Genomic DNA, 19,282 nt, shown 5'->3' on the forward strand with positions numbered 1-19,282 from the left:
CCTAATGAGCGCCGCAGCTTGGCCCAGGATGAACATGCACACCCACGCGAAAAGGCCAGGCGGCAGTCTCCACAGCCTCCACGCTTCAGCCTTCCATCACGGCAAGGTGCTCTGCGAAGTCACGTCATACCGCAGGGCTGAGATCTCGGCTCTAACACACACAGGGCCGATGGTTGTCTTGGCCTTCCCGTCTTCCAGATTGGGTTTAAGGTTGAACCTCAGACAGCCATACGATTGGTCGCTTATTCTGCGATAGAATTACTCCTTGGGGATGAACGATGGGTTCTGGTGTATAAAGACGCCGTCGACCAAGGCGGGGCTCGACAAACAGTTCGTCGTCGACCAAATTTAATACATTCACCATGCCCGACGGAAAATTAGGTACCTAAACACATACCCCGCCGATAAACGCCGAGCTAACATTCTGAAGTTCCAGGCAGCGTCTACTTCTACGCTCCGAGCAAGGCTGCTGCCATCATTTTTACCGCTTTGTTCTTCATCTCCGGTGTCGTGCATCTATGGCAATGCATCCGCTACAAGTCCTTTAAAGTCACAGCTCTTCATCCGTTCTGCTGCCTGCTCTTCACAGTGGGCTTTGCATTGCGATCATATGGCGCTTTCGATATTGATAATCTCGGCATATACATTGCCAGCACACTCCTCATATACTGCGCTCCGTACGTTCCCTATTCCGGGTAGGAGGAGCAGAAGGGCTCCAACCGCTTGCTCCCTGACTCCGTTCCGCTAATCCGTTCTAGTCCACTGTTAGAGTTAGCGAACTATCATGTTCTCGGACGCATCCTTTTCTATGTTCCTTACTTCGCGCCCCTTCACCCCGGACGCACACTCACAACCTTCGGTGCGCTCTCCGCCGTCGTAGAAGTCCTCAACGCGCTCGGCATCTCCAACCTCTCCAACCCAAACCTCTCGCAGAGCAGACAGGATCTCGGCCACATCTTGACGAAGACTGCTCTTATTGCCCAAATCGCCGTTATCTCGGTCTTCATCATTATCGCTGGGATGTTTCATCACCGCTGCAGGAGAGCTGGTATCAAGAACAGGAAGGTGCAAGGCCCGCTATGGACCATGTACATTAGTACAGCTCTGATCTTAATCCGGACGATATATCGCATCGTAGAGCACTTCGGTGTATCACGCATCCCCGCCAACCCATCGACAGGCTGGGATCCCATGAGCCTCTCCCCGATCGTGCGCTACGAATGGTTCTTTTACGTCTTTGAAGCCGACATCATGTTCTGGAACTCTATTCTTTGGAATGTGCGACATCCCCGGCGCTACCTTCCAGAAGACTATCACGTCTACCTAGCGCAAGACGGAAAGACTGAGCTGCTCGGCCCGGGTTGGAAAGACGACCAGAATTGGATCATGACGTTTCTGGATCCGTGTGGGTTGACGGTCAAGCTTATGGGCGGGGGAGGGAGGGCCAACAAGGAGAAGCCGTTTTGGGAGAGTAATGGGTATGAGAATGTGCCGCTTGCTAAGCGGGATGAAGAGGAGGGTTTGTGAAGATTAGACGCGTGAGGTAGGGGAATGAGGGTTGGGTTGGATGGCGACTGTACGATAGTGTACTCCCTTATGGTGTCTTAAGCCACACTTTACATGTTATATCGTGACTCTCTTGGTGGTGCTACGCGATTAACCTCCGTCTCCCGAAGGCGTTCTCCGTACCAACCTGGATTTTCGTTTCCGCAGGTTTTCGGATAAGAACCACAACCGCCGCTTCTCAAGTCACATCCCACATTTTCCCGCGTCGGGCCAGCAGTTGAATGGTACCATGAGCTTTGGCATTCTCGAGCCCGATTAATTTCGACTCCGAACACGTACGCGGACGGCGGCGCGCCCTTAAAGTAGAAGCGCATAATTACAATGATGGGTGCATCGAGGGGCGCAAATTTTTGACGGCTCGGGCTCTCCTCGTTCGGGCGCAAGCGTGGCTTGTTTTGGGTGAGATGCGAAGGCCCCCCTGGATCTTTCGGGCCGACGACCCACGAAGTCGCGCGCCAGCCCGGCGATTTTTGCCAACCTCTTCTCCATCTTCTCAATATCTAGGAAAGTCCCTCGTTGGCATCGCCTGCATCTTGGTTTATCGCGAGGTCGTGTGGTACATCAGCTCCGAAGACCAGGCTTCCGCAGTGCGCTAACCCGTTCCTGAAGATACCATGGTATAATGGCCTTGGCAAATGGTTAGATTCCTCCGATTGCAGGACTATTGTTCCCGAGGGCGATCACTCCGGGGTAATCCCCAGAAGCCCCGCGAACTCAAGAGACGGCTCCGTTAGCTCGGGATAAGTACGACCGAGAAATACGGCCGAGCTGCATTCAACCAGGCGAGGCGATATAGCTATAAGAAAGGTTGAGGTCGCGTCTCGATCATGTACCTAGCGCAGCCCTTCCCCGTCAATTGCAATGGGCATCTTAGTATTCCTTGGGCACGTCGCGCTCTTCACCGCCGCTATTGCGGCACCGCTTGAAGAGAGGAAGGAGAAGCCTAAGAGCTTCTTAGCCGACTTGGGGAACTCCACCTGGGTGATCGGAAATGGAATCTGGAATGTGACTCAGGGTCGGCAGTATGCTACTAAGCTTTGGTATAAAGGGAAGGATCGTGTCGGTCAAGCGGTTGGGCATTATGTGAGTTACAGTACGTTACTCTTATAACTACACAAAACGCTTTGCTAACCCCGGAGCAAAGATGGCGCAGCCTCTGATCTCAACTGGACCTCAGCGGCCATCGCTGATTCTGGAAACAACTGGATCAACGTCAAGTTCACTGCGAAAGAAGGCGACTTCCACTGGCTCATCCACGACGACCTCGCCGGCGCCTACCAGTACTTCGTGAACCACGCTCTTCCCACCCTTGGAGAGTTTCGCACTCTATGGCGATTGGATAACACATCCTTTCCCAAGGGCCACACTAATGTCAAGGACGGCGTCCTTCCTCCGTTATCCGACTATGTCGCCGCCACCAAGGTGCAGGACGAGACGTGGCAGAAGGTGGATGGGACCTTCCTGACCAAGTATGATTGGAGCGCATTCTTGCGGGAACAGATATACTACGGTGTGTATGGCGACGAAGTGGGGAGCTGGTATATCAACCCTGGGAAGGATTACTACAATGGGGATCAACTCAAGGAGGAACTCATGGTATGTCATTTGATTCCACATATGCGCGACGGAGCTAGAAGAACGAAAAGCTGATTTGGCGGACAGATCCATCGCGAGTCACTAACCGGCGATGCAGTCCAGCTGAACATGATCCACGGCACTCACTACCAAGCTATATCCAAGGATTCCTTTGCCGACGGCAAGACCTGGGGACCATGGCTCTGGTATCTGAACGACGGATCCAAAGACGACGCTGCTCGCCGATGGAAGCAAGAAGAGAAAGCATGGCCGTACGAATGGTTTGAGGATGTTGCGTATCAATCCCGCGGCTCCGTATCCGGAAAATTTCTGCTCAGTGACGGGCGACCTGCTTCAGGAGCTGCTGCCTTCCTCGGTGACAGCAACTCCAACCTCAGCACGCTCGACCAAGGGAAGGATTACTATTACACGGCCTACGCCGATGGAAACGGGCAGTTCAGCATCGATGATGTTCGGGCGGGCACCTACGGACTGTACGCGTGGTCTAACGGCGGCAAGATCGCAGATGTCACGACCTCATTCGTTCAGAACGGTGTGGTTATTCGCAAGGGCAAGGCTACCAGCCTCAAGACGCTGACATGGGCTGTAACCGATAAGAAGAAACGTATCTTCCAAGTCGGGGATTTCGACCGGGTGACCGATGGTTTCGCCCTCAGCGGCCCTACCCCATTCGAGCATGGCCGCATCTCAAAGTGCCCCAGCAACCTCACTTATACCGTAGGCAAATCCAAGACCAGCGACTGGTACTTCGGGCAGTCTGCCCTGGGAACCTGGTCCATCATCTTCAACCTCGTGTCTATTCCATCGTCTGCAGCCGGTGCAAAATTGACGGCTTCTCTCGCGGGATTTTCGGGCGGTTCGAGTGCTGACATCTTGCTGAACGGAGCGAAGATCGGAAACATTACGACCAACAGTGTACTGCTACCGAGCAGTCAGGATACGTATCGGGGTGCGACACGAGCGGGTGAATGGAGGCTATTGGAGTTCCCAGTTGGAAAAGAGGTTTTGAAAAAGGGCGAGAATACGGTCGATGTTAAGGTGACCTCGAGCACCCAGTGGAGAGGGTGGCTATGGGATAGCATTGTTCTGGAGTGGGTGTAAATGTCTCGCCTCGGATCGAAGAGGTGTGTAGTCTACCAGAACGGCAAGCATTGCACTATTCACATGGTGAGTAGACTCGGTACACCCTCATTTCCACTCTAATGCTTCTATCAGCCAATCTAAAGAGCAGAAACAAAGCGAAAGACGGGCTGAAATAAAAGCGAGCTCAGAAGCCGCGTATTTGGGGAGGTATACCCATATATACAGTAACAGGACGTGTTGTACGCAAGGATTTCACTAGTCTCCTTTTGGACGGGAACAAAGAGCACCACCAACGAACGACTACACTTCAACTTCCTTGGAGTACCAAATAGTCTCCTGACGAAACTAGGGCACGTGCGATATATGTTCCTCACGTCATCTCTGGCAATCTATTGGGCTATCCTCGGCGTTCTATACATAGCTCCTGCACGAGGTAACGTCGGTCAGATGACATCGTGTCACCCCGTGTTCGGCCGCTATTTCCGACTTCTCTTCCGGATCCAGCATTTCAATTCCCAAATCGGATTCCCGCCGTAAGGAAAACTAACTTCAACCTTGGCATACCTTCTTCAAGTACCTTTGGGCGTACTTTCGTGTCCTTTCACGGTCGGTCCCTGAGCTTGTGATAGACCACCGGTACGATGGGACAGTGGTATAATATGCACGGGACATTCGGAGAGGCATGCATTTTTCTCGTCTCTACCACAATCGAACAAAACCCTCTGATACCTCTCGCTATCACAAATCCACCCGTTCATAACACACTCGTTCATCAATGCACTTCATATTTACGACGCTGGCCGCCCTTGCAGCGGCAGCATCCGCCCTCACGCCACCTACTACGGCAGCTCACGCAGAGTTAATTCCCGAAATCAAGAACCAGTGCCTGAAGACCTGCGTCCAGCGCTACCAGCACTATGCCGTCCAGATCAAGAAGATATTTTGCAGCGATAACATCGGCCAGCTGATGGGCAAATGCATCGACGAAACATGTGAGGCGGATAGACCCTACGTCTTTGAAGAATATGGTTCTATTTGTGGCCACTACCCCACGCCCACACCCTCGCCTTCGCCTTCGCCGACACCGACCGCGGATCCTATTCCCGCCCTGAAGCAGCAATGCTTGAAGAGTTGCGTCGCGTTCTACCACTTGAAGACCAAAACGGAGCTTTGCAATGCCCAAACGGGTCAGCTGATCGGAGAGTGCGTGGATGACACTTGCAAAGCAGATACGCCGTTGGTCTTCGAAGAGTATGGTCTCATATGCGGTCACTATCCCACACCCACTCCGCGCTCTTCGACCCCATCGCCGACGCCGAGTCCTACGCAACCGTTCGCGCCATTCGGCAGTCCGTGCCCCAACCAGTGCGTCAACCAGGATACGTACAAAGACCTGGCTGGCTTCTGTAAGGCCGCAAAGGACGACTACCAACTGTGGTACTGCGCAGCCAAGCTCTGCAATATGTGGGATCGAGACCTCTTCAATAAGAACATCGATTGGGCTTGTGCAGCCACACCTTCCTCTTCGTCAACGCCTCCACCATCCTCTACCACACCGTCGCCCTCGCCGACCTCGACGTTCCACCCCTTCAAGGTCCCATGTCTAAACGAGTGCGTCGATGTCAACGCAAAGAAGTACAAGGACATGACAACATTCTGCAAGGAGGCCAAGCTAGACACGGACCTGTATTTCTGCGCGGCTAAGAGATGCTACTTCTGGAACCGCGAGATGTACGAAACGGCCGTTGACGAGGCTTGCACGCCGCCGCCGTCTTCGACCACGCCCCCGCCGGAACCATCGACGAGCGAGAGCGTCTCGCCGCCTTTCCCTTGCTGGAACAAGACTCTCTGCTCAAAGCCTCGTCCGCATCCAACTTCTCACCCACCGATCACCATCACGACAACAGTCACCGACATCGAAACACTGACCTACTGCCCGCCCCGCCACACCTGCACGGGCCAAACCACTACTTGGACGTGGACATTCGGCCCTACATCTTGCCCGCCTACTGTTACATGTACATGCGTCCTTCCCGGCGGACACGGCTATCCGACGCTCGAGACGTGCCCGCCGAGCGTGACGTGCACGGGACAGACCACCGAGATTACCGAGGGCGTGACCGTCGTGTTACCGAGCGAGACGATTCCGTCCGTCCCAGCTAATCCGACCGAGCCGGCGGAAACGAGCAGCGTAGTCGAGTTCCCCGGTGCAGCGGCGAGTGCAGGTGTAGGATTTTTGGCGGCGTTGTTTGGGGTCATGGTGGCGTTGTAAGAAGGGCTTGGGGAGTTGGAGGCGTACGACGTTTTAATCTGTTGGGTTTTTGGTTTTGTATTTTGGGAGGAACAGATTGCAAGAAGAACCAAGGCCAAGGATATAATTTGGGATAGGTTGTTTGGTGTGGTGGAACGGCTCTTTGTGTCGGAGTGTACGAGGTTCTCGTGTTGATGCATTGTTTGTCAATTTAGGTTATACGCCTTAATATCGAGCTTCAGCTTCCTTAAAGACTTGTATTTAAAACTGCGGATACCGTACGTATAGGCGCGCGCATGGAGTGCGACAGGGAAAGAATAGGCAGCCACCTTTATCACTTAGGATCTTTAAATGCGCCTTCCTCGCAGGGCAATTTCGAGCAGCGAGGTCGAGAAGGAAAGAAAGGGATAGAGGGAATACCTGTCACGTCCGTCTGGCCGACAGCTTCGAAACCCAGCGGTACATGAAAGTGAAGCTATTGGAAGAGTAAAATGTTTTAGCAGTAGCTCGGCTTATTACTTCCCATGAGACTAAGGAAAGCTAAGTCAGCAATTATCCGCAAGCCTCGTAGGCCGTTCTAGGAGAAAGTTAACCCACTAGAATTGCTTGTTGCAGCCGACACACTCCTAGCCTCAAGAATAGGAATTACAGCAGCCTCGCAGACTTTCTCTAGTGCAGTGGCTTGCTGCTGGTCCTCGAGGCAACACATTTTGCTGACGCACAGCGTGTTCCGGCCCTTACCAAAATGCCTCGCACGAGAGAGGGAGAGCGTACCTGAAGACGGTAGACCGTGTTGGGAGAAAAATTGTTAGAGTTGAGGAAAATGACGTTAGATATCGCAGGCGGCTGCGCATATTCATACTTAGTCACTTCGGTTACAAGTATCACTACATTCGCCGTGGATCTCATGCGGGCTGGAGGCCTGAAGCGCGCGCTGCCGTGACACTCGGGTGACGATTTGGAATCTGCCATGGGACGAAAGGGTCTACACGATGTGGGCACTGGGAGGCCTTTGTTAGCGTGCGCCTTCGATGCACGCGATCGCGAGCACAGATGCCACACGTTCTACAAACGCGAAAAGGCTGGCAAAGTAGCTATCAGTGCGAACCCTCTCAACAAACTTGCTTCATGCATGATTGTAAGGCTGCTGTAGCCTGACCTCCATGGCTACATGAAGTCGCAGCCCTCGGCGCCTTCTCCGCTGTCATTAATATTTTTCCATGTGCATGGGGAAAGGAAACTTCTTTTTCCACGTGAACCGGTATAAAGTGCTTGTGCGTTTCTACCGAGCCTGTCCTCTCATGAATGCAATATACAACAATACCGATCTTCATTAGAGCGCAGACCCTCGCGCAACGATCTAGCCATCACTACCTTCATGCAACGCCCATCGGTCCCCTCTTTCCAATCACAACCCACTACCCACTAACCAACCGCTCAAAAAACAAAAGCAGCAAGGCCTAACACGCCAGCAATTCCAGCTGGGACCCTAACAGCAGCCGCAGCACCAGTGAACAGCGGCGGGCTAGTTGTGTACGCGCCGGTACCAGAAGGGGCAGGCACGGATGGCTTAGCGGAGCCGGTTGGGTAAGGAGGAGGCGAAACGCCGGGAGCGGTAGGCTTGGTCATGATCTCGGTGACTGTGACGGTGGTGACAGCGCAGGATTCCTCCGGTGTCTCGGTGGGAAGCCCAGTGGGATAACCGGTGGGAGAAGTGATGACAATGTCGGTGGCGGACGGGGTAGGGACTAGGACGGTATTAGGGCCGACTGCAATGGATTGGGCAGAGCGATCGTGCAAGGATGTGGAAAGGCTTACTGGAAGTCTCAACAGACGGCGCCTCACTGCTTTCCACGGCAGTGCTGCTCGCTTCCGGCTCAGGAACGGTAATTGGGAATCCAGCGCTGGCGCAAATGCCCTCCAGCGTGCTGATAACCTTCTGCTGATCCGCTGCATCGGGGCACGCCTGCTGGACGCACGGCGTGACCTTGGGCGTCAGCTCATCGGCCTTCTTGCAGCTGCACTCGAAGTCGGTGAGCTCGCAGCCGACGCCGGTGACGCCGCTGGCTACGCATTGGAGCGAGCAGGACGGAAGGTCGGTGATGGTTTGCGCGGCCGCGAAGGCTGCGATGGCAGCGAGCGTCAAGGTGTACTTCATTTTGATAGCCTTGGGGAAATTGAAAAGAATGTATGTAGCAAGTGAAGTAGTTTGGACAACGAATGAACCGAGGAAGTAACGACTGGCTGTTAGAGATGGCTGAGGGATGGAGAGGGAGGGAGCAGAGAGATGGTCTTGTGAGCCTGTTTATACAAGTAGTCAGGAGTGCGATGTACCCCGTCCCATGCACCCACCGGTTCATGTGCGCCCATGGCCGTACCACAATGCAACTCACCCGGAGATTAACAGCCGTGGTAGGAAGGACGCTTCCACTGGGCTTTTAATTCGAACCATCTCAAACGTCGTAGCATACAGTTGCGACCAATCAGCGCCAAACGTTTCACGATGTAGGAAAGTTTGACAGAATGTTTCGACACCGAGACTGGCTGTTTAGGGAGCGCCCCTGTAGGTCGCCCGTCCAGCCTCGTCAAGTGACCAGGATATGAATTAAAGTAGGCGTGTTATTGGCCGGCGGAGAGATTAAGTGTATTGTGGGGAAATCCGGGGTCGGACAGAACCGAAGGAAAGTGTGAGCACTAGGGATGCATTGGAAGGCATAGAAAGAAGAGAAAAAAGATAAAGTACGGCAAGATGCCCAATTCCAATCGACGAGATGGTCCCTGGTTGGCGTTCGTGGCCTCCTGTGTAGCGGTGCGTGCCGGCCTTCCAAGGTTTGTGCCGCTTCGCGAACGTGATCGTCATTCGTGTAAAAAAAAAAAAAGGGGTCCATGCCTTTGGGGTTAGCGCTATGTGGAGAAACCTGGTCCTCCCACCGCGTTCAGTATGCTTCCGAAGTCGGTTTAGATGTTGCTGCAAGTGAGCCTGCGCATATTTTCTGCATATTAAGGTGCGGGCGAGCAGCGTCCAGTGGTGTTGGTAGGCAGGTGGGTTTCCAAGGTGGGCGATGTGCCCGCGGGCTGTTAGTTGAGCTAGCTGCAAGCGACTTAGCGTCGGACCCACGCTTCCGTCACCCGTGAGAAAACGCTTCCCGGGCGACGAGCAGCTACTTGGAACATGATCATTCCATTGATGACCTCTTGTCTGTACATCTCGTGAGGAATTTTGCCCGACCTGTGGCTGCCGAGCCGGTAAAGGGCACCGAGACGAGTGTCGATGTTCGGGCATTGAGGCGTAGAAAGCGGCAGGAGCTGGAACAATCGGGGCTGGGATGAGTTCGAGTTCAGAAGCGCACTGTGGGACGAGAAGGAAAGGGTCAAGTCCGAGGGTTGCGTTCACAGCAATTCCTACGGCAGACCGAACGCGCCAAAGACGCGACGCGACGCGATTCCTCCGCCACCCCGCCTGATGGACGATTCTATGCTCAGCCCATTATATCTATCGAGTCCAGCTGTCTAGAGTCGCCTCCATCTACAGCGTCCTACCGTCTAAGTTGGCAATCGCGTCTTTTCTCCCTGCACATCTCCCTCTAGCATGCGGACTTCTTCACCAGCGTTGACGTCGACGAGAAGCACTCAACCGAGGCGTTGGGCACCGCAATCTTTGCCCCACTTTCCAGCTCTTCCAGCGCAACCGATCCCTCGCTCTCACTACCTTGCTTTCCATTCTTGCCTCTCGCGAGTAGGTCCCAGAAGCCCTGTTTCAAATCGATGCCCTTCGCCTGCCAAGCCATGCACTCTTCAGACTCATCGAACGCCTGGCCTGACTCCTGCGCTCGCTTTCGGATGCCGCGTGTACGTAGTAGCCAAATGAGGTGCGAGGCTACCATGCTCATTTCGATGGCACAACTACACGTATCAGCAGCCGTGCATCATCAAGCCTGCGGCATCAAAAAAGCAGGAGCGGCAGTAAAGAGCTACTCACCAAAGCGCATACATGGTCCCGAACAACACGTCAAATTCGTTCTGCGCGACCAGACTCATCAAGCTAAAGAAGGCACCGGCCCCGTCAATCCCCAAGAAGATAAAGTCGATGCCGACGACGCGCCCGCGCCGCTTCATTAACTCAAACGGAATTGGGAGATAGGCGGCAATGAGCAGGATGAAGGCCAGGATGCCAACGAGGAGAACGGGCCACTCGACGCCACGTTGGTAGGGCGGTCGGATGGCGAAGACGAGACCGGCTTGGAGAGCAGCGAAGATGATCAAGAGGGTTGCGAGGGTGAGGGTCGCGGTGATGGGACGCCATTTCCTCTACAGCATCGCATCAGTAAATCTGGCCCTCGCCGAGGCTCGACTCTAGGCGCCGAACACGATGATGATGCAAGGGCGAGGGGGTACAAGTGAGGTTACGCACCCCGTATACCATACACTGCGCCCAGCTCACACCACAGAAGGCACCGAAGCACTGCGGCTGCACAATCAAGGGTACATTGAAGCGCTGCACAATCGCATAGATGCCGAAGGGGACGGCGCTCGTGCTCCACAGCATCATCATGAAAGCCGGGAGCCCCTCGGTGCTCTTCGTGCGGTAGTTGCGGAAGATTTGCGGAAGGAGCTGGACGCACCAGCAGAAGGTGCCAATGGTGCCGAGCACATTCGCGGCGGGTGGGATCGAGGTCTGCGGTGCCATTGCAGGGCTGGGTTGTGAGGTGGGTGGGAGAACGGCAGGTGGTGGAGAATCGATGGACGATCTGCGGAGAAGGGGAGTGCTAAAGGCCGCTGCCGTTGCCACTGGCAAGACGGGAACACAGGAAGGGGCGACCTGGTGTGTAAAGAAATACTTGGGTTTGGCAGGTGGCGAAGTGAAAGAGAAGGAAGGCGCAGACCGGTCCCGCGGAGTGAAAGAGCTTGGAAGCCACCTGGGCAGGTCACATGCAGGTGTGTGAACGCGCGCCAAATCGACGAGGACGGAGAAGAGTTGCGATGCGATGCGAAGGCATCAGCCGGGTAGAACAGGTTCAAAGATGAGTTTTATAGGCGTCTGCTAGAATGCATCCGTTGAGCCCTGGAGTGACGTTAGCTAGGCGAGCAGAGATGGGCCGCGCTATACCCGTTCGAGGCAAAACTAGCATGACGTGCAGTAACGCACCGTATTCGATTCTTCAAGAATCCCGAAGTCCTACCTAGGTAATACAGGTGCTTCCGCGGCTATCATGAATATGCGATCAGGGCGCAGAGACAGGCGAGAATGGGACGGAGAACGGCAGTATTACTCCACAATCGTCCCCTTCATGCCCACCGTGCCAAAGCTATCCCAAAGCTCTGCTTTCCAATTCCCCTGCCGTTCAGCCTCCAACAGGATCCGGTACCGCTCGCCCACATACAGTGGGCTCATCGCACGATACTCAATCGACTTTGGCACGGCTTCTGCATCGCCCGTCTTCGCCGTGTCGCGCCAGAGGTCGAGGATGCTGATCAAATTCAGCGGACCGTGAACGACGGCGTCTCGGTGCCCTTCCACGTTGCGACACCATTCGGGCAGGTAGTGGATTTTGTGGCCGTTGAACGTCAGCGCGCTGAAGCGGAAGAGCGCGACGGGTGTTTGCGTGAAGTCACGCTTGTGCTCGCCTTGGGTTACCCAGGTCAGTCGAGATCCGTCGTCAACGCCAAGGGTGCGCTCATGCTATTGCAACAACGATGAAGCGCATACGCACCTTCAGGCAAAGCCTTCTCCTCCGGCTTCGGCGGCGGTGCTCTCGGCTCCACAATCTCCCTCTGGAACACCCAACTCCGGCGATCCACCAACGCCACGCCCTTCTCATTCTCAAACGTCTTCTCCACCCCGACGACAAGCATTTCACCACCGCCTTTCAGTTTCTTCGGCTCCGCTGACAGCATTCTCGTCGTCTCCTGCACCATCTGGCCCACGCGGAGCAGCGCCGAATGCTCCTGGTTCCATTTCAACTCGCCGCCTGCCCACATGCGCCGCGTATACGGACGCAGCGGATTCACGGTGCGATCAGTGCCGTCAGGCCCTAGTTCTGACTCTGCAATTGGAGGAGTAAAGTACACGAGGTGGTAGCCGGGGGGTATTGGTGTGCCGTCCGGTGGTGGGCCATTGGACGTTGGTGATCTTCCGAGCGTGATGTTGAGGAGGTGTAGCTGGTTTGCGTCCAAGAGCTGTTTACGTACTGATATCGGCTTGTTGCCGAAGCGCGCGAAGATTTCGGAGCATGCTTCTTGGGCGGAGGGAGCGGCGAGGCGGCGTGTGGTCGAGAGGAAGCGGCGCGATATGTGTGACATTGTGTGCCTCAATTGACGCGAATAGGCAGTCAGGCTCTCGATCGTTGGAGTTGGGACCAAAGGATCGTGACGTGACGCGATTCCAAGTGGGTCCTGAAGCGGGGCATTAACCGAGAAGTCTCCATCTCCACCACCCCTGAGAGCACAACCCCAACACGCATCGTGAGATGATGTTAGAGAGAGAAGATTATAGCGCGTCCGACAATCCACTCGACCTTATTGTGGATGGAGCTCAACAATCCAGCGATTAGAATCACATCCCTCGCTAACGCGGGTAAGGATTGCCAACGCCACCTTGTTGGAGATATCCTACAGTGCCCCAGAAGTGGCTCAGAGGACGGCACATACACCTGGTTCCGCATTTCGATTATTCCTCAATCAGTCATCCCAGTCTGCATCTCCCGGCTCTCGCTCAACCCAAATGTCCTTCCCGTCAAGTCTGAATCTCGGCAGGACTTCATCCGGCCGCGGCTGCACCAAATCCGTCGGGATAACGGTATACCAGGGTTCGCTAACCTTGACCTCATCGGGATTCGCTTCAGCTGCCATGATCTCTTGAATGAGACTATAGTACCGGTTGGTGGCCAGCCGCGAAGGTGGTCCCTCCTGCCAGATCTTCCCGTTGTCTAGCAAATGGATGACCTCTACTCCAAATCCCAAACTTGCTAGCACCACCACCTTCGCCATTCCTGCTTGGACGAACGCGGAAAACGCGGGATCAGGCGAACGAAAGCCCAACCGTTGACGCCAGGTAGAACGGTTGGACCAGAAATACGGGTACAGTGAGTACGTCATGTTCTCCCACTCAAATCCTTCTTGAAGAAGTCGGCATAATTGCCCTGTCTTATTGCGTCAAATGCGGTGATTTGAGGAATGCCATCCTCTGGGTCCGGGAGCACGGTGCCGAAGACCTTGTAGTTCTGCGCCGTGATGAAAGAGATGGCGGCCTTCTTGAGCTCTGTGTTGATGATGCTGGCGATTCCATTGGGACACAGGCTAGTCCATGACAGCGAGCTCAAACTCAACGTGGCGTTCATGCCCAACAAGCTCCGTGCGACACCGCAACTCGAACTCCTCCCGGGTTGAGCCTTCCGTTAGACGGTACGGCCACTGCTCGACAACCGTATGTTATTCTTTATCCCTGATCTATGACTCGCTGCCACCTCCAATATCTTCTTCTGCGTCACCCATCCATCAAAGAAAGTGTTGTAGTCTGCGAACGTCGGTCTGCGGATCCTTTCCTCGAGCAATTGCGGATTGCATAATTTGAGAACATTGGTAAACTTCTCCAAGGCTGCCTCGCGAACGATACCGAACTGCGTGCCTTGCTTGACGAAGACCGGGTCCTCTTTAAATGAGAACATAGGCTCATAGAAGAGGCGCCGGGGGACTACATCGTGGAAGGCCATCAAGAGGGCTGCTTGCGGATTCATCACCTTGGGCTTTAAGAGCGGCGTAAAGGCGCCCAGTGCGAATTCCAGTCTGAGGAAGCAGTTTCCGTGATGTTGGATATCTGAGTGTATTTCAGCCGTCAGCCTGGTGTTGTGATTTGACATCTCCAGCACATCCAACCTCGACGCGATCGAAAACAGTCTTCCCTCCATCACGTTGAACCAGGCAACGGCCGACGTCCCTCGCGTCCATGTGCAGCGCCCGAAAAGCAAACTTCCCGTTTCACACCCTGGCCGATCCAGAGTCGCTCAGCCATCCACGAAGCAAGTCGGGAAGCAAATGTCTATCCAGGGACAAGAACGAGGACCAACAACGCACAGGAAAGTGCTGCACATGAAAATGACTACTAACATAAGAACCACCACCTCCCTATCAAGATCTCGGTGTTAATCTTGCTCTCTGAATCCCTTGCAAAAACCATCTGGTATCCTCATGATACTACAGTATTCTCTTTATCCAACAAAAGACCACCGACCCAAAGCGTTGGTATCCATCTAGAATCCAACGTAACGTCCCTCGCATTACCCTTGCCCCACCCGCTCACACCTTCTTGGATATTAATACATTGCTAATATCCACCCCATGGACCCACCGCTTCAGAGAAACGCAGGCGTCTCCTCTCTTGCATTCGCAACCGGACTCCCCGCCCCGGCCCCCACACTTCTCTCCCTCAAAAACCGCTCCGCCATCCGCTGCCCGGGCGTCACCCTTCCGCTCCTACTGCCCTCCCGCGTTGGACTCACCCTCTCATCAATAACGGCGTCGATACCGCGCTCTTCCGCGCCAGGGCTCGGCTCCTTGTTGAGCGCAAGCGTGCTGGAGCTATGCTTCATGTGGAGCTTCGGTGCGCGACCGCGATCCATGGACGAGAGTGGCGAAGGGGCGCCGGAGACAGCCCAGGGCGATTCGAGAATCATGCGGAGGGTGTCATCGCCGATTGCGCTGGTGCGAGCGCGGGGCGTGACCGGCCTGCTTGCTTTCGTTGGTTCTGCTGCTACACCGCGCTCCAGTTTCTCTACGCTGCTGATTCCTGGGCGAATCGGACGTAACGGGCTGGGAGCGAGAGGGGGCGTGTTTGCGCCGCGGAGATCAAATGCGCTCTTAGGGCGTGCTGTGAGTTTGACCGGGGATATGGGGCGAAGATGGGCTCGGATACGTGGGCGTGGGGGGCTAGCCACAGGAGATTTCTTCTTCATATCTTCTGCCGACGTGGTGTACTGCGCCATAGATGATGGGCCGCGATTCAGAGCTGCAGAAGAGAGCGGCTGCATTGACTTTGGCCGTGCGACTTGAAGCGGCAGCATCGATTGGTGAAGCGGGCTCGAACCAGACGGCTTGGGCGCCTGCAAACTTGGTGTCACGTTCTCTTTCCCACTCCCTGCCTCCTTTCCCGCTACCTCAACACGCTTAGAGCGGAAGTTCAGGCCATATTTTGACGTGCGATCTGTAGACGGCGCCGATAAGTCCGAATATACCTTCGGGCCGGGCGTAGCTTTGGACCTGAGTGATGACGATCCGGATGATGAGCCGCTAGCCCTAGGTGCGCGTGACTTGCGTAGGAGTCTTGCACTGCTGCTGCTTGAGCGTCGGTCGGTGGTGATGTATGGGAAACGATCGTTCATGCGCTCAGATTTCGGCGTCTCGGCTCTAGGTTGAGAAAAGGAAGAAGATTGGCTTACCGGGGACGACACCGGCTCATTTTTCAGAATCGGACATGGAACTGGTGGAGACACTCCGTGAATGTGCTCAGAGCCTCCGTGTGTTTCATGAATGGCTGGTGAGCGGGGTATCTCCTCCGGTCGTTGCTCCACCTGCTTTGACACTTCTGCGCCCCCGAGGATCGTCGTCGGTGGATCTTCCAACATGTGTACCTGCCTTGGAGTAGGAACTTCAATCTCCCCGTGCACAATAACCGTAGTATCTTCCTCATCCTCGGTCTGTGTAAAGTCCCTTTGATGTCTATTGCTCGGCGTATACCGCTCATCTATCATGAACTCCTGCTGCGGGGAGTTCTTCTCTAACTCCGATACCTCGTGAGATAGCCAAGCCTTCCAGTCCTTGCTCAACCGACCGGAATCAACCCTACGTTTCGGTGTAGGCGTTCCAATCACATAGCTCTTAACCGCGTGGCTGGTGAGGATGACAGCCGAGCCACCTTCATGTGTGGTGTCGTCGTGGGCACCGTTGAGAGACATGACACTGTCATTTGGGAGAATGCTTATTCCGTCGGTGTTGCGGGAGTAGACGCTGGGAGACAACGGCGAAAACACGGGCCGAGGGGTGGGAGATCGGGGGGTTGGTGGAACTGCTTTTCGCTCCGAGTTTGTGGACGCTGATACCTTGGTTGAGACCCCTGCCAATTCTACCGGCGCAATAGAGTTGAATGCATCATTATGAGCGGTATGCGTGCATGTTTGGCTAGCGAAGTTGGTAACGGAGTATGTCTGGTCGTGTGGGCGAGGCAAATGGGGAGTATGGCTTTCCTCAAGTGGCGTCTTCCATCGGTCTCTTGACTTCTCCATCCGCTGCTCCAGTTGCTCAGCTGTGGGTGTCACGATGTTGGAGCTTTGCGAATCGCGCGTTGTGGCACGGCTTCTATGCGGTCGTCAGTCTTGTTTCTTTTGTCGGGTGGCGAGGCAATGGGAGTAAATGGGGAGGGTACAGCACTCACCTGCGCGCACTCATCTTAAAATTAATAGAACCCACCGTCTTCTCCTCGTCGCCTTTCTTGTGAGACTCCGAGTCTGTCGACGAACACGAACTAACCGTATCAGGCCTCGGAATCCTCACAGGCCCGCGAACAGTGGTTGCGCGATCCAATAAAGGAGAGACGCGATGCTCCGTGGGCGTCACGGCACGGATCGTTGACTTGAGCGCCCTTCCAAAGGACTTGAGAGAGCCGGTGGCCTTGCCGTGGGTGCCGGTACTATCCCGATGTAGCGAAGGAGATGCTCTCTGCTCGCTACTCATTCGGGGCTCGGAACGTTTTGTGATGCTTGCGTGGAGCTCCCTTGTAGCGGCGGAACACAATTCCTTCGTCGCACTCGAGATAAAGACATCACTCTCTGCCCCGGGCGACGGCACCTCCGGCTCCGTTCCCGCTTGGCCGCCCTTACTCGTATCAATTTCTTTCATTAGTGCCGAGAATACCCGCTTCGGATCGATGGGCGTGGACGCTTCCTCCATCAAACTCTCCATCGGCATGGGGTCCCTGAAAACAGCAAGCGCAGAAAGACTCTTCCTCGTCGGGGATGCAGCCGCCATATTGCGCTCGGCTTCACTCCCAATGCTATCCTTGGCTTCATGGATGACGGTCAGGCGCTTAATGTCGCGCTGGGTGAGCGTGTTGCCAGCCGAAGAATCGCCCCAGCTAGTGACGCGAGAAGAGGACTGGAAGGTAGCATTCGTTTCACTATGCAGGCTGCGGTTGCTGTGGGTGCTACGGTTACTTCCACGTGAGCTGGGTCGGGGCGGGAGGGAGAGGGTGGCCTCGTGGGATGGCGTGCGCGATCGGATCCGCTGGAGAGTTTCGTTGTCCGGGCTTGGGATTTCTAAGCTTCGGTCGATGAGCGCCGACTGCTCAGGCTGGGCGAGCCGGTAGCTGAAATAGTCTCGGCTTGCTTCGATCTGCTGAACCGGAAGTGTAGGTGACTTGCGCGACGTGCGTCTGAAGACCCTCTTGAACTTGTCTTTGATCGAGTTCGAGAACGACCTCTTCTCCTTCTTCTGCCTAGGCATGCCAAAATCATCCAGCGCCTCGTCAAAGCTCGTATCGTTTGGCGTCTGCCGAGTCCCGGATGAAACAGACACGATGCCGGCGGAGGTGGGTCGCTCTTTCTTCTTGCCCCTGTCGTGCCTCTTCTTGAAGGGAGCGAGAAACAAAGATGGCTTCTGTTTGACCTGTCGCTGCTGGAAGCTTTGGAGATAGTTGTCTCTTGCCTTGTCAACGGTCTCCTCTGGCCCAACGGTGACTGGCAATCGAGGAGAAACGAGCGGCGATGGTGCGGTGGTTCGGGGTGGAAGTAAGGTGGACGCGATATCCGGGGTAGGGTTTACTGGGGGCGGCGTAGTGAGATACTTGGCTGGAGGTCTGGCGATGGGCGAGCCTGTCTGGATGCTGCTTGCGTAGTACATGGAGCGAGCCTTGCGGATCTGCTGCGAGGTCACTGACGAAGAGGCGCTCTGTCGATGTGGCTTCGGCTGAGAGTTCGGCCGGGTATTCTCATTGAAGGTGACCGAAGGCTGCGCCGAAAGAAGCCTCTCGCTACCGGGCGTGGGAGTGGGGTAAAACGGCGGGAACTTCTCTGTGTTGATCGTGGGTGGCCGTGGTTGACGTTGGCTGCTGGGTACCTGGCCGCCTCGCTGGGGATGGAGGGAGTGAAGACTTGACTCTCGTGGTGGAAAGTGGCTGCCCTGCGAGGCGAGTGATTTGCGACTAGCGTTGCTTTGGTTTCTCGAGAGCTCAGAGCTGCGCTTGGGACGTTCGGCTGCTTCGTGCCCGTGCGCCCGAGCAAAAGCAGTGGTGGCGGCGGCCAAGGCATGCCGCTGAGCTACGTCTGGATCCAAGGGCTCTGGGAGGGGTGGTGCATGTCGATGGACGGTTGACGTGGACTTGGAGCGGCGCAGACGGGTGCCGGCGTCGCTCGACGCACGAGCGAGCATTGGTGGGTTTGATAAGACTATTACCGTGGGAGTCGTATGGGAAGACGGGGCAAGCTGGTGTAGCAAAGCGCGGCTAAGGCGTTGTAGAGAAGACGAGCTGGAAGCAGATGCACGGAAGAGAAACATGGCCGGATGGAAAGGTAACAAGGAGAGTGAGAGAGAAGGCACCGCGCAGAATGCGACAAGAACGTGCCGTCCCACCTACTATTCCGGCCATTGCGGTCGGGCGGTCGACGCGCTGCGACTTCTGCGCGTGATGGTGAGCAACTGCAGCCCGCATGGTTCTGGCATGTTAGCGAGGGGTGGAAAGTCGACAGAGCAGCCGTTAGCATCGACACAAGAAAGATGAAAAAGACACGAAAGAGACTGAAT

The 19,282-nt window shown here is 55.2% G+C and overlaps 9 protein-coding genes across 9 annotated transcripts; 3 read left to right on the forward strand and 6 right to left on the reverse strand.

Moving 5' to 3' along the window:
- The first annotated feature begins 82 nt into the window (after nt 1-82).
- BU26DRAFT_454674 (uncharacterized protein) lies at nt 83-1,610 on the forward strand. Its single transcript, XM_033824869.1, has 3 exons — nt 83-381; nt 431-677; nt 759-1,610. The coding sequence occupies exons 1-3, from the start codon at nt 363-365 to the stop codon at nt 1,525-1,527; spliced, it is 1,035 nt and encodes a 344-aa protein (XP_033686427.1). The 5' UTR covers nt 83-362; the 3' UTR covers nt 1,528-1,610.
- A 280-nt stretch (nt 1,611-1,890) lies between these two features.
- Nucleotides 1,891-4,263, forward strand: BU26DRAFT_539753 (polysaccharide lyase family 4 protein; the record flags this gene model as incomplete). The annotated part of the gene is made up of 4 exons (XM_033831522.1): nt 1,891-1,906; nt 2,441-2,659; nt 2,711-3,162; nt 3,229-4,263. 4 exons carry the CDS (start codon nt 1,891-1,893, stop codon nt 4,261-4,263), a joined length of 1,722 nt encoding a protein of 573 aa, XP_033686428.1.
- Nucleotides 4,264-4,765: 502 nt separating this feature from the next.
- BU26DRAFT_518083 (uncharacterized protein) lies at nt 4,766-6,798 on the forward strand. Its single transcript, XM_033828729.1, has one exon. The coding sequence runs from the start codon at nt 5,021-5,023 to the stop codon at nt 6,515-6,517; it is 1,497 nt and encodes a 498-aa protein (XP_033686429.1). The 5' UTR covers nt 4,766-5,020; the 3' UTR covers nt 6,518-6,798.
- Nucleotides 6,799-7,933: 1,135 nt separating this feature from the next.
- Nucleotides 7,934-8,654, reverse strand: BU26DRAFT_563363 (uncharacterized protein; the record flags this gene model as incomplete). Its single annotated transcript, XM_033833160.1, has 2 exons — nt 7,934-8,244; nt 8,315-8,654. The coding sequence occupies 2 exons, from the start codon at nt 8,652-8,654 to the stop codon at nt 7,934-7,936; spliced, it is 651 nt and encodes a 216-aa protein (XP_033686430.1).
- A 1,299-nt stretch (nt 8,655-9,953) lies between these two features.
- Nucleotides 9,954-11,619, reverse strand: BU26DRAFT_282987 (PQ loop repeat protein-like protein). The gene is made up of 3 exons (XM_033821533.1): nt 10,908-11,619; nt 10,476-10,804; nt 9,954-10,399 (listed from the first exon to the last, which is right to left on the reverse strand). Exons 1-3 carry the CDS (start codon nt 11,181-11,183, stop codon nt 10,081-10,083), a joined length of 924 nt encoding a protein of 307 aa, XP_033686431.1. The 5' UTR covers nt 11,184-11,619; the 3' UTR covers nt 9,954-10,080.
- On the reverse strand, nt 11,550-12,841 carry BU26DRAFT_482054 (uncharacterized protein). The gene is made up of 2 exons (XM_033825759.1): nt 12,208-12,841; nt 11,550-12,121 (listed from the first exon to the last, which is right to left on the reverse strand). The coding sequence occupies exons 1-2, from the start codon at nt 12,794-12,796 to the stop codon at nt 11,763-11,765; spliced, it is 948 nt and encodes a 315-aa protein (XP_033686432.1). The 5' UTR covers nt 12,797-12,841; the 3' UTR covers nt 11,550-11,762.
- Nucleotides 12,842-13,174: 333 nt separating this feature from the next.
- BU26DRAFT_603849 (uncharacterized protein) lies at nt 13,175-13,833 on the reverse strand (the record flags this gene model as incomplete). Its single annotated transcript, XM_033835467.1, has 2 exons — nt 13,175-13,485; nt 13,602-13,833. The coding sequence occupies 2 exons, from the start codon at nt 13,831-13,833 to the stop codon at nt 13,175-13,177; spliced, it is 543 nt and encodes a 180-aa protein (XP_033686433.1).
- A 57-nt stretch (nt 13,834-13,890) lies between these two features.
- On the reverse strand, nt 13,891-14,352 carry BU26DRAFT_563367 (uncharacterized protein; the record flags this gene model as incomplete). Its single annotated transcript, XM_033833161.1, has 1 exon — nt 13,891-14,352. The coding sequence occupies one exon, from the start codon at nt 14,350-14,352 to the stop codon at nt 13,891-13,893; it is 462 nt and encodes a 153-aa protein (XP_033686434.1).
- A 290-nt stretch (nt 14,353-14,642) lies between these two features.
- BU26DRAFT_283031 (uncharacterized protein) lies at nt 14,643-19,190 on the reverse strand. The gene is made up of 2 exons (XM_033821534.1): nt 16,920-19,190; nt 14,643-16,843 (listed from the first exon to the last, which is right to left on the reverse strand). The coding sequence occupies exons 1-2, from the start codon at nt 19,034-19,036 to the stop codon at nt 14,845-14,847; spliced, it is 4,116 nt and encodes a 1,371-aa protein (XP_033686435.1). The 5' UTR covers nt 19,037-19,190; the 3' UTR covers nt 14,643-14,844.
- Nucleotides 19,191-19,282: the final 92 nt, after the last annotated feature.

Source organism: Trematosphaeria pertusa, assembly GCF_010094035.1.
Source record: "Trematosphaeria pertusa strain CBS 122368 unplaced genomic scaffold BU26scaffold_5, whole genome shotgun sequence".
NCBI lineage: Eukaryota > Fungi > Ascomycota > Dothideomycetes > Pleosporales > Trematosphaeriaceae > Trematosphaeria > Trematosphaeria pertusa.

Excerpts from the sequence above, each read along its gene's own strand:
- BU26DRAFT_454674 (XM_033824869.1), top strand. Across the intron at positions 678-758 it reads CTCCTCATATACTGCGCTCC|TCCACTGTTAGAGTTAGCGA; the intron begins GTACGTTCCCTA and ends AATCCGTTCTAG.
- BU26DRAFT_518083 (XM_033828729.1), top strand. The coding sequence starts at position 5,021 with ATGCACTTCATATTTACGACGCTGGCCGCCCTTGCAGCGGCAGCATCC.
- BU26DRAFT_282987 (XM_033821533.1), bottom strand. The coding sequence starts at position 11,183 with ATGGCACCGCAGACCTCGATCCCACCCGCCGCGAATGTGCTCGGCACC. Across the intron at positions 10,805-10,907 it reads CGCAGTGTATGGTATACGGG|AGGAAATGGCGTCCCATCAC; the intron begins GTGCGTAACCTC and ends GCGATGCTGTAG. Across the intron at positions 10,400-10,475 it reads GGGACCATGTATGCGCTTTG|TTGTGCCATCGAAATGAGCA; the intron begins GTGAGTAGCTCT and ends TGATACGTGTAG.
- BU26DRAFT_482054 (XM_033825759.1), bottom strand. The coding sequence starts at position 12,796 with ATGTCACACATATCGCGCCGCTTCCTCTCGACCACACGCCGCCTCGCC. Across the intron at positions 12,122-12,207 it reads GGAGAAGGCTTTGCCTGAAG|GCGAGCACAAGCGTGACTTC; the intron begins GTGCGTATGCGC and ends GGGTAACCCAAG.
- BU26DRAFT_283031 (XM_033821534.1), bottom strand. The coding sequence starts at position 19,036 with ATGTTTCTCTTCCGTGCATCTGCTTCCAGCTCGTCTTCTCTACAACGC. Across the intron at positions 16,844-16,919 it reads TTTAAGATGAGTGCGCGCAG|AAGCCGTGCCACAACGCGCG; the intron begins GTGAGTGCTGTA and ends ACGACCGCATAG.